Source organism: Branchiostoma belcheri, unplaced genomic scaffold (assembly GCF_001625305.1).
Source record: "Branchiostoma belcheri isolate BF01 breed outbred unplaced genomic scaffold, Haploidv18h27 scaffold139, whole genome shotgun sequence".
Lineage (NCBI taxonomy): Eukaryota > Metazoa > Chordata > Leptocardii > Amphioxiformes > Branchiostomatidae > Branchiostoma > Branchiostoma belcheri.
Window position 1 is genome coordinate 54,833 of NW_017802813.1, and position 12,135 is coordinate 66,967.

Consider the following 12,135-nt stretch of genomic DNA (forward strand, 5'->3'; position numbering starts at 1 on the left):
TTCTCAACTTTGATGTAACGTGCAATTCTTCAATGATTGAAAACAAAGCAAGTTACTTATAAGGATATTGTAATATTTGGGTATATATAAAATTAACAGAAACGGATCTCACTACTTGCACTAGTACTACTAGTACTACTAAAAATGCTTGTTCATGCTATACTCACATTCACAGTAAGACCCACTGCCCACGTAACCGTTGTTGCAGTGACATCCTTGAATTCCATTCTGGATCCCACAGAAAGCGTTTTCGTCACACGTCACCTCCGTGCACTGGATGTTGTTCTTACTGATGCACTGGCAGCGGCGTTACATCCTTCTCCCATGTTTCTCCAACCTTACGGGAAAAATATTAAACAACACATTTACAACACTTAGTAAATTTAGAATACTACAGGTACAGTAATTGACTTGTAAACTTCTAAAGCAATGGCCTTTGTTTTAACAAGAAGTCATGTCCTTACTGCATAGTAGTATCCACCACGAGTGCAGCCACACTGTTGCCTGGTCACACAGTCCCCTCCACTGAGGACGTAGCCGTCATCACACTCGCACGCCTCCACACACATGCGGTCACAGTACTGAGGTGCAGACTCGTCTGTACAGGTGGCAGGACAGGCGCTGGCACAGGAGCTGTAGTGACTGTTGCTGGGGCAGGAGAGTGCTGCGAAGGAAATTTCAGGTGAGACAATGACTGAGGATGCTGAACACAATGAAGTTTTTCAGTAATATTGTTGTTCAGTTATATTGTAAGTTCTGTGGTGACCCCAATGGCCCCCCAATCATTGTTTATTTTGTTCTGTAAAATGTAGTTAGCTAGACACCTCGTTTTTGTGAAGGTATTGAATGCATGGGTGCCTGAGAATATGGCTAAATCCTATACACAAAAGCCAAACTTACGACAGAAGGTGCCATTCCTCCATGTCCCGATGTTGATGCCAGCCTCAGCACAGGAGTCGGCGTAGGCCTGCAGGTTGTTACACAGGGACGTCATGTCTCCGTCTAAGGCACACATGTCATACACGCAGGTCTCAACAGTGACCTGCAGGGTAAAAGAATGCATCCAAAGTTAAAACATTTGTTATGTATTGTAGGTTAGATAGTTCTATACCTGTTATGTATTGTAGGTTTGATAGTTCCATACCCAATGCTCTACGAGTGGTAGGGCCCATTGAGGGGCAGCTGGTTTGAGTTAAGAAGAGGAGACTCGGGCATTCTGAGCAAGGCAGCCCTGGTGCTAGGGTGGACAGAATAAAACGTTCCTGAGTTGAGATCAAGCAGAGTCCGACTGATTCTTTGGTTTAAGTACGGATCGTTAAAACATTGTAAAACAGTAGGAATGATGACGAAACGCAAAGCATCCTAAACATAATACACGTAAGCAGATGGTATTCAGCACCAGGGACAGGTCTAATTATAGATGTGTGGACAGCACCACGGACAGGCTTGTTTATATTTCATACACTAGATTCGAAAAGATACAGGCTTGTATGTGTCCGTACCTCTGGATTGAGGGCTGAGTAGCAGGGAGCGAACACGCTGCTTGGGTCGTTCAGAACACCGCACAGTTCCGATACAGTCCGCTGGAGGGCGTCGCCGCACTGCGCGGGGGGTTCTGGGTTCTCGTTACACCTGCAAGAATTCAACATATGAAAGTTACATATGGACAAAATGTTCTTAATTCTTCGTCACGGACAGGTTTCCGAAGTAAATTTATAAAGCGCAGAAAATAATAGAGCAGTCATTGCGGACTGCAAAATCACTTACTGGTCGCCTTCCCTCTCAACCCGCCAACTGTTGCCGAATTGCATGACGTCAGCAGCCTGCGTGCCATCCTTTGTCACGTATTCGTCACTGACGTCCCCGTTGTAGTTCCCACACAGTCCGCAGAGGGCGCCGCTGTACAGGTCGGGCAGGACGACCTCAGCGCGATGCCTCCCGTCAAACGACACCTTCAGCCCAAAGCCTGTCTCTATGGTAACGTACTGACCGACGAACTCGACTGTTAGACCAGCCCGTGGTTTGGCAGGCAGAGTTCTGATCAGCTGGTCAATCTGGGAAGAAGGAATCGCACGTTTCTCCGTAAATCAAAACCAAAATACTGCCATGCGCACAGTACGTGTTGACGTCAGGATGCGTCTGTTCCTTTCTGAACAATGAAATGAAGAATCGCGCTAATGTTGCTAGTCTAGCGCCTGACCCAGGAATGCAGTAATTGGAAGTCAAGGAACAAAACATATTGTGTGTATCCGGTATACTTACATAGACAATCTTGTTCTTCTCCACCACAATTGTGTGGTTGTAGACCTCCACTGTGACGTCTGTGACGTAGCTGACGCGCAGGTTGCCGCCGCGGTTTTCGTTTCTGGTCTCGACGTTGAAGTAAGGCAGCGTGTTGTTCCCACAGTTCCGTGTCAGTGTGTACGTGCAGGCGCCCTGGAAGTGGTGCGTGCGCCCGTCGAAGGTGATGTAATGGGGGTCTCCATAGGCAACACACGTGCTCCTGGCTGTATGCATCAAAGACAATTGAAAAAGCAAGAAAACAGGAACAATAAGCAAAAAGAACTGACAATAATGCAGAGAACTCGTTCATCTCGATCAGTTTCGCTTGTTTGGGGAGGACGGTTTACATGACACTTCCCGTGACTAACAGTAATAGCACAAAACAGAAAATAAGTTCAATGTGTAAAAAAACAACATCAATTTTCTGTGGAATCATGAAATCATTTTCTTTAATAGTATAGGATTCTTTTTTCAGACAATGTGACAGACAACAGTGTGCGTGCCCTACCTGTACAACTCTGGCCATCTCCAGCAAAACCATCCTGGCAGGTACAGGTGTAACTTCCCTCTGTGTTCGAGCAGATCGCGTTGGCATGGCAACTGTGTGATACCTGCAGGCATTCATTTACATCTGTAACAAAATGAAATGCTGTCAGATATGCAATAACATTATAATGCAAGAAGTTAGATCACCGCTGTTAGGTTAAGAACTTGTCCCTGTGCAATGATATTCAGAGTTTCTGATAGCCACTACAGCACAACTAACCAGAAACATGATTTTTAGAATTCCTTGCGTGTGAATGGTGATGAAATTTTAAAGGAAAGTTGTCCCGGTATGGAAGACTTACCTTCATCACAGTTGGTGCCGGTCCATCCTGCAGCACAGGTACACAGGTATCCACCACTGTTGTCATTGGTACAGGCACCATTGTGACAGGGGCTGCTCTCACAGGCATCCACAACTGTAGGCAAAGGAGAATCAGTTTTATGAAATGAACAGCCTTTCCTCTATTAGTATATCCTTTCTCAACTTTGATGTAACGTGTAATTCTTTGATTGAAAACAAAGCAGGTTACCTATAAGGATATTGTAATATTTCGGTATATATGTATATTAACAGAAACGGATCTCACTACTTGCACTAGTACTACTAGTACTACTAAAAATGCTTGTTCATGATATACTCACATTCACAGTAAGACCCATTGCCCACGTAACCGTTGTTGCAGTGACATCCTTGAATTCCATTCTGGATCCCACAGAAAGCGTTTTCGTCACACGTAACCTCCGTGCACTGGATGTTGTTCTTACTTATGCACTGGCAGCGGCGGTTACATCCTGCTCCCCATGTTTCTCCAACCTTTGGAAAAATTATTAAACAACACATTTAGAACGTACGTACAGCACTTAATAAATTTAGAATAGTACACTCAGGTACAAAAATTGACTTGTAAAATTCTGGAGTAACGGCCTTCGTTTTAACAAGAAGTCATGTACTTACTGCATAGTAGTATCCACCACGAGTACAGCCACACTGTTGCCTGGTCACACAGTCCCCTCCACTGAGGACGTAGCCGTCATCACACTCGCACGCCTCCACACACATGCGGTCACAGTACTGAGGTGCAGACTCGTCTGTACATGTGGCAGGACAGGCGCTGGCACAGGAGCTGTAGTGACTATTGCTGGGGCAGGAGAGTGCTGTGAAGAAAATTTCAGGTGAGACAATGACTGAGGATGCTGAACACAATAAAGTTTTTCAGTTATATTGTTTTTCAGTTATATTGTAAGTTCTGTGGTGACCCCAATCTTTGTTCATTTTGTTCTTCTGTAAAATGTAGTTATTAGCTGGACACCTCCTTTTTGTGAAGGTATTGAATACATGGGTGCATGAGAATATGGCTAAATCCTATACACAAAAGCCAAACTTACGACAGAAGGTTGCATTCCTCCATGTCCCGATGTTGATGCCAGCCTCAGCGCAGGAGTCGGCGTAGGCCTGAAGGTTGTCACACAGAGACGTGATGTCTCCGTCCAGGGCACACATGTCATACACGCAGGTCTCAACAGTGACCTGCAGGGGAAAAGAATGCATCCAAAGTTAAAATATTGTAAAACAGTAGGAATGATGACGAAACGCAAAGCATCCTAAACATAATACACGTAAGCACGAATACAGATGGTATTCAGCACCAGGGACAGGTCTAGTCATAGATGTGTGGACAGAACCAAGGACAGGCTTGTTCATTTTTCATACACTAGATTCGAAAAGATACAGGCTTGTATGTGTCCTTACCTCTGGATTGAGGGCTGAGTAGCAGGGAGCGAACACGCTGCTTGGATCGTTCAGAATTCCGCACAGTTCCGATACAGTCCGCTGGAGGGCGTCGCCGCACTGCGCGGGGGGTTCTGGGTTCTCGTTACACCTGCAAGAATTCAACATATGAAAGTTACATATGGACAAAATGTTCTTAATTCTTCGTCGCCGACAGGTTTCCGAAGTAAAGCGCAGAAAATAATAGAGCAGTCATTGCGGACTGCAAAATCACTTACTGGTCGCCTTCCCTCTCAACCCGCCAACTGTTGCCGAATTGCATGACGTCAGCAGCCTGCGTGCCATCCTTTGTCACGTATTCGTCACTGACGTCCCCGTTGTAGTTCCCACACAGTCCGCAGAGGGCGCCGCTGTACAGGTCGGGCAGGACGACCTCAGCGCGATGCCTCCCGTCAAACGACACCTTCAGCCCAAAGCCTGTCTCTATGGTAACGTACTGACCGACGAACTCGACTGTTAGACCAGCCCGTGGTTTGGCAGGCAGAGTTGTGATCAGCTGGTCAATCTGGGAAGAAGGAATCACACGTTTCGCCGTAAATTAAAGCCAAAATACTGCCATGCGCACAGTACGTGTTGACGTCAGCATGCGTCTCTGTTCCTTTCTGAACAATGAAATGAAGAATCGCGCTAATGTTGCTAGTCTAGCGCCTGACCCAGGAATGCAGTAATTGGAAGTCAAAGAACAAAACATATTGTGTGTATCTGGTATACTTACGTAGACAATCTTGTTCTTCTCCACCACAATTGTGTGGTTGTAGACCTCCACCGTGACGTCTGTGACGTAGCTGACGCGCAGGTTGCCGCCGCGGTTTTCGTTCCTGGTCTCCACGTTGAAGTAGGGCAGCGTGTTGTTCCCACAGTTTCGTGTCAGTGTGTACGTGCAGGGGCCCTGGAAGTGGTGCGTGCGCCCGTCGAAGGTGATGTAATGGGGGTCTCCATAGGCAACACACGTGCTCCTGGCTGTATGCATCAAAGACAATTGAAAAAGAAAGAAAACAGGAACAATAAGAACTAACAATATATATATAATGCAGAGAACTCGTTCATCTCGATCAGTTTCGCTTGTTTGGGGAGTACGGTTTACATGACACTTCCCGTGACTAACAGTAATAGCACAAAACAGAAAATAACTTCAATGTAATGCTAGCTACTGTCGTCTGTAAGGAAGAAGAGTTACTCACTCCAGCAGGTCTTGCCATCTCCGGTGAATCCAGGTTTACACTCGCACTTGTACGAGCCGTGTGTGTTGACACAGATTGCGTCAAGGTCACAGTCGGCCAATCCCAGTTCACACTCATCCAGGTCATGGTTGACGTCAGCCAAATCTTCGTCAATGAGACCGTCGCCGTCATCATCTCTGGGGATTAGAATGCTTATGTTTATGTTTATGTTTATATAGTACATCCCATCCTAACTTTCGTCATTGGCTGAAGACGGGGTAAAACTCAAGACCATTGCTGTGTCCAATAACCCTGAATGAGCATATTAAAGCTGTACAGGAAGGCATAATGTCCGCAAAGGAAAGGCTTGTTCAGTGATGTTTGTCAATGTTACCGGAAAAGAACACAGAACAAAACATTTGATGATAGAAAACATTAGTATAAAGGTTTAAACTTCAAGTTATCTTACAAAAGCTGTAAAATTAGACAGGTAAAACACATGAAAAGTCTTACATTCCGTTCAGTAGTTCCTCGTCCACCAGTTGGTCACAGTCGTTGTCGACGCCGTCGCCAACCATCGGTTCTGTGACGTCACATCCGCCGGATATGCTGGCCAGTCGGAGACCACCGGGAAAACCCACGGAGTCAAGGTAGGAGAAGCCGTAGTACACCAGGGAGAAGGTGACAATGGCGGATTGGTGCTTGATCTTGTGTGTCCCCGTGGTGCTGATGTGAAGCTGTGTGGCGGACAGGTCGGTGTCCGGGATGGGTGACCAGGTCGTGGAGGAAGGAAGCGGGTTGCCGTCATACGTCAGCCCCGACGTTTGCGACGTCTTGATGACGATGTTGACGTAGCTGGTATAGGCCGTGGACAGCGAGTCGACCGTGGCGAAGGTGTAGTCGGCGGCGAACTGCTCCACCGGCGGCAGGTACATCATGAAAGGATCCGCGTTGATGCCGTCCGAATACGTCCCCTTGCTGTACTGCAGTACCATGATGGGATGCGAGGAGGTGATGGTAGTGTACGTGCTGGACGAAAGGTCCAGCTCCAGGAAGTCGCCTGCGTCCAGAGTATGAGGCGTTAGACCAGTGACGTTGACAGTGGTGCCGTTTCTAGCAGCCACCAGGCGGAAGATGTCGCCGGCTTGTCGCACGGCTAGCGGGACCGTCACGAAGCGCCGTCCCCAGGTGTTGACGGGCGGGACGTGTTCGACCAGGTGATCACGCCATTCGTACTTGTTCGGCACCTTGGTGCATCGTACGCCGGACATGACGGACACCGGCTTGTCCGATACGATGTGGGTACCCGTAAGGTCCGATCCATCACTGCCCTGAAACTGTAGAGCCTCCAGACGGTCTAGCGTGAACGTGATGACGCTCCCGGCATCGTAGTCCCTGCCGTCATGGTACACAGCCCCCTTCAGAGTGACGCTGACCGAGGTGCCGTCTTCAACACCGAAGACGGCGAATTCGGACGGATCGTTCCGAGGCGAAGGAGTGTAGGAAGCCACGAAATACTCATTGCCGAGAACGTCGACAGGTAGACCCAGGAAGCCGTCTGTGGTGTACCTCTGCTTGTTCACACCGTAAAGGATGATTTCGCGGTCGGCGGTGACGAGGACGCCCTTCTGAGCCCGCTCGTGTCCGGTGAGCATGACGGAGCGCGGCAGGGTGACCACCTGCACAGCTGCGTCAGTCACCACCAGCTGCTTGGTGTAGCTGACACCTGGGGCAGTGATGGTGACGGTGGTGGGCTCTGAGCTCGCGCTGGTGATGAACAGCTCCAGTTGGCTGACTCCGTAGTTCTGCAGGAAGCCGACCACAAACTCTGTTCCCCTGTTGTCCGGAGACGTCAGCACTGACAAGAGACAACATCCAACGATCTTATATTTATTATCACACACAAACACACACACACACACAACACACACATACACACACATTAACAAGCAAACGCAGGACGTTTACTATCTCACCTGCCATTCATACTTTTCTTCTGTAGGTTTAAGGTAGACGAATCTATATTTTCTCTTATTGGAGACTGATCCAAGTAGGAGTGTCATAGTCGCCAAGGAACCAATTTCTTAGAGGGTGAGGGATGTTTATAAAAATATTCTGAAGACTTTCATAAATAAGCTAATCGTAAGTGCCATATTCAACATGTTCAGTGGAGTTTGGACGTTCTTACTCCCTACTCTGTTTAGGAAAATAGCATTTATGATAAAGTTTAAAATGGCCCCTGCCCCCCTTTCTCAAGGCATAAAAGTATTTAATCAATATAGCGCCTTACCTACAAGCTGTGATGGCCCTTCAGCATTTGACTTGGTTGGTTTTCACAGAGCTCTGACAAGGGCTAAAAATGGTAAAACTCAACTAGAATACAGGGTTTTATAGTATTTACCGCCCCCACCTTGTACTTTGACCCTGACATGGCTTTAATATGAGATTTGAATATGCCTTACCTTGCTGACACGTTCCAAACACAACGATCAAGACCAAGATGTAAACATGTGCCTCCATGCTGACACTGGATGATGTGATGACAGTTCAGTAGACCGACCTCCACTATCAACCAGAGCTGGTTCAAACTGGGGTTTGTATCCTGTGTTGTAAATTAAAAAGAATGTACTTACCGACATGCCAGAAAAAACAACGAAAAAATTACACTGTACGCTTCTTCGTCTGCTAATTCTCTGTCAAATTGCTGACTTTAGCCTTTGGTTTAAATTTTCCAGGCTTACCGTTTGATTGTCCGTGAATTTTGTTACCACTGGGTGCGTTGTATGTAAGATGTAATCACATCATGATCATCACTACCCTGGGTGCCAGCCAAGTTTACGGGCCGCTAGCCGTTTCTTTCGGCCGCCAGAAGCCCTTCGCCCGCAGACCTAAATTACCGCTGCGGTGGAATTGAGCCCATGGGGAGGTTTCGGCCCTGCCACAGCCAAACTCCCCCCGAGCTAGACTCCCCCGTAGCGCTAATTTACACCAGCGGGCGAAGGGCTCTTGCGGCCCGGAAAACGAGTTCTGGCTTCCAGGTAGATCATCACTTGCCTGTCGAGGGTAAAGAAAACAAGAAGCGTACCAACCTGTATGTCCGGACAGCAACTGTTGAGTGCTGATGAACCACGTTGCCACCTCTGTCTCGACCACTGAAAGCTTGTGAAACAACCCGGACTTTTTATACTTCCTCAGGCCACATGATTTGTCCCTGCATGACTTGTTCTTCCAGGAAATGTAACGTTAGCATATCTATATTCGCAAGGGGATGGCGAGGTCGTCATGTCAGGACTAACTTCCCTTGTGGAAATGTCATTATGCTGGAGTCACAATTCTAAGCCGTGGCCCGACCTGGCTGTTTGAATAAACGAAAAATAAAAAAAAATGCACGTCAAGAATATGGACAAATCGTGTTTATGATTATATATCCTCTAAACGTTTTGTGTGTTTTGTTATCTTTTATTTCAAACATTTCGTTCCCGCAAATGCCCGGTCGATCCCCAGATTGGAAATGTGACTCCAGCATCAGCAACCTTCAGGACGTTTCCTAGTAGCTAGCCGGTTGTCCCAAAGATACAGCGAGCAAGCAATCGTCAGGTCTTTTGGACGTATCTCTGATTTTTTCTCTGAAATCCTCTCAACTTCCTTCTTTTGCGCTGGCAAAGCAAACGATCATATGGAACTTGTTAATGGACTTCCTTCATTTGCGCTGGCAAAGCAAACGATCATATGGATCGAACTTGTCAATGAACTTCCTTCGTTTACGCTGGCAAAGCAAATGATCCCGAGCAATCATCAGCTCTTTTGGACGTTTTCTAGTAGCTAACCCGTATCTTCCTTCTTTTGCCTGAGCTTGCTTTCTCATTGCCCTCGATAGTTTAATGCTCACCCTTGTATGCACGCTCTCACCAACGCTACATTTCATGACCAAACATGGCGACGGCACACTCAAGTTTTATCAACTTATCTATGCCGCCACCAACACAGAGTACAAATACAGGACAGGACAATACTCATTTTCATTTAAGTGAGGAAAGGCGTGCCTTTCCCAAGGGCCAATATCGGTGGCATGAGCACACTGCCTAGAGGCAGCAGACACAACAATATACCAGCCAGTCAGAGATTATGTCCTACATGTACGTGCAAAGATTCTTTAAACGTTTTGTGTGTTTTGTTATCTTTTATTTCAAAAATTTCGTTCCCGCAAATGCCCGGATTGGAAATGTGACTCCAGCATCAGCAACCTTCAGGACGTTTCCTAGTAGCTAGCCGGCTGTCCTAAAGATGAACTTGCGCTGATAAAGCGAGCGCTCATAAGCAATCGTCAGGTCTTTTGGACGTATCTCTGATTTTTTTCTCTGAAATCCTCTCAACTTCCTTCTTTTGCGCTGGCAAAGCAAACGATCATATGGAATCGTCATCATCTTTTGGGCAATGAACTTCCTTCGTTTGCGCTGGCAAAGCAAACGATCATATGGAACTTGTTAATGGACTTCCTTCATTTGCGCTGGCAAAGCAAACGATCATATGGAACTTGTCAATGAACTTCCTTCGTTTGCGCTGGCAAAGCAAACGATCATATGGAACTTGTCAATGAACTTCCTTCGTTTACGCTGGCAAAGCATCCAGCACTGACCTGTAAACAATCAAAGACACTAGAACGAATCCAAGTAAGGGCCTGCAAAATCATCCTGGGTTCACAGTATTCCAGTTACGACACAGCACTTACTACATTGAACCTCAGCTCCCTGGCCGATCGTCGCCGCACAATCTGTAGAACATTTGCAGAATCTCTCTTGAACTCTGACTTTCGTAAATGGCTGCCCCCAGTAAGGCAGAATATCTCTGGTAGAAGCACACGTTCTGCACATAAGTTTGACACTCCGTATTGCCGTACAGAACGGTACAAAAAATCGCCCATTCCCTACATTGTTGAGCTGTTAAACGCTAGTTAAATACAGTTCTTAGCTGCTTTTACTTAAGAGGGCATTGAGTGACTGAGTGCGGCTAGCATTGACCTTTACCTCTACTTGTGTAAATAGGCATTATTATAGCTCCCTACCGAATTTGTGTCATTAACTTGTAAATTATGTAATTTTTAAACTATTAGTGTTGTTTAACGTCAATTTTATGAACTGTAAAAACAACTCAATTCAGACTGTCGTATGCTAGTTGTTTGAATAAAGATTGATTGATTGATTGATTGATTGATTGATTGATTGATTGATTGATTTTGGACGTTTTCTAGTAGCTAGCCGGTAGCTTCCTTCTTTTGCCTGAGCTTGCTTTCTCATTGTCCTCGATAGTTTAATGCTCACCCTTGTACGCTCTCGCCAATGCTAGCTGTTTTTTTATATATTCCAACATTTCATGACCAAACATGGCGACGGCACACTCAAGTTTCATCAACTTCGTTATCTATGCCGCCACCAACACAGAGTACAAATACAGGACAGGACAATACTCATTATCACTTAAGTGAAGAAACGCGTGCCTTTCCCAAGGGCCAAGATCGGTGGCATGTCAGGACTCGAACCTGGGACCTCTTGCTTCCGAGTCGAGCACTCTGCCGCTACCCCACCAACCCCAAAAGATGATGCTAGGTGTTGCAAGCGTTACGCTAACTTCCAATCATCACCAAGGAGAATGAATGTAAAAGCTAGTAACGAGGACGGTACCCAGGCTAGAAAACGTCTAATCTTTGCGATTTTTACGGCTGACGTACCGAGTATGTTCCCCTGGCGGTCGGGAGGGGTACTGCTGGTTCGGCTCAGCTGACGGGTAAAGAAGTCAAACTTCTGAAACCGTGCCAAGATTTACAAAAGCATTGTAGCGTAAATCTGTAAATATCTCTAAAAGCCCAAAGACAAGCTTTTCCTATATCTACTGTATATGTGTACAGTATCATTCAAAGGTCATACAATGGTCATCATGATATAACCAACGTCTAGGTGAATTATAGGTCAGATTTTATGTTATTTGTCCACCCACGTTGAAAGGGTTAATAAGTAATGCACAGTTAACACATACATTTTACACGTTCGTGGCACAAGCGGAATTCGTATGCTCGTGACTGACAGTGTTTACCGATGACGCTAACCTTAAAGTTGACTCTCAAGTAACCAATCAATTTTGTTGCATAACACTTGTATAACACGTACTACTGGGCATGTGTAGAAGATGGATGGAGGGTGAACTATCCTAAAAAACAACATACGTAATGCGACGGTACACTAGTATACTAACTAGTGTGAAATATCCAGAGAATGTACTTGGTGTAATGCATAGAAACGTCGTTGAGATTTTCAGCAAGAAAAGAATAAACAACACTTATATTCTATCTCAAGGTGTAATTTC

At 46.1% G+C, this 12,135-nt stretch overlaps 1 protein-coding gene across 2 annotated transcripts in view; it reads right to left on the reverse strand.

Moving 5' to 3' along the window:
* The window catches only part of LOC109464468 (IgGFc-binding protein-like), a 24,442-nt gene extending 13,513 nt beyond the window's left edge, over positions 1-10,929 (reverse strand). For both annotated transcript variants that reach the window (XM_019761461.1, XM_019761462.1), the window contains exons 1-18: positions 10,508-10,929; positions 8,868-8,937; positions 8,241-8,380; positions 6,292-7,636; positions 5,800-5,975; positions 5,334-5,578; positions 4,837-5,123; positions 4,580-4,709; positions 4,216-4,357; positions 3,785-3,984; positions 3,472-3,643; positions 3,132-3,245; positions 2,792-2,914; positions 2,263-2,507; positions 1,768-2,054; positions 1,503-1,632; positions 901-1,042; positions 465-664 (exon numbers count right to left, since the gene is read on the reverse strand). In XM_019761461.1, coding sequence (XP_019617020.1) covers positions 465-664; positions 901-1,042; positions 1,503-1,632; positions 1,768-2,054; positions 2,263-2,507; positions 2,792-2,914; positions 3,132-3,245; positions 3,472-3,643; positions 3,785-3,984; positions 4,216-4,357; positions 4,580-4,709; positions 4,837-5,123; positions 5,334-5,578; positions 5,800-5,975; positions 6,292-7,636; positions 8,241-8,298 — 3,996 coding nt within the window. In that variant the 5' untranslated portion in view covers positions 8,299-8,380; positions 8,868-8,937; positions 10,508-10,929. The remainder of the gene's footprint in view (positions 1-464; positions 665-900; positions 1,043-1,502; positions 1,633-1,767; positions 2,055-2,262; positions 2,508-2,791; positions 2,915-3,131; positions 3,246-3,471; positions 3,644-3,784; positions 3,985-4,215; positions 4,358-4,579; positions 4,710-4,836; positions 5,124-5,333; positions 5,579-5,799; positions 5,976-6,291; positions 7,637-8,240; positions 8,381-8,867; positions 8,938-10,507) is intronic.
* Positions 10,930-12,135: the final 1,206 nt, after the last annotated feature.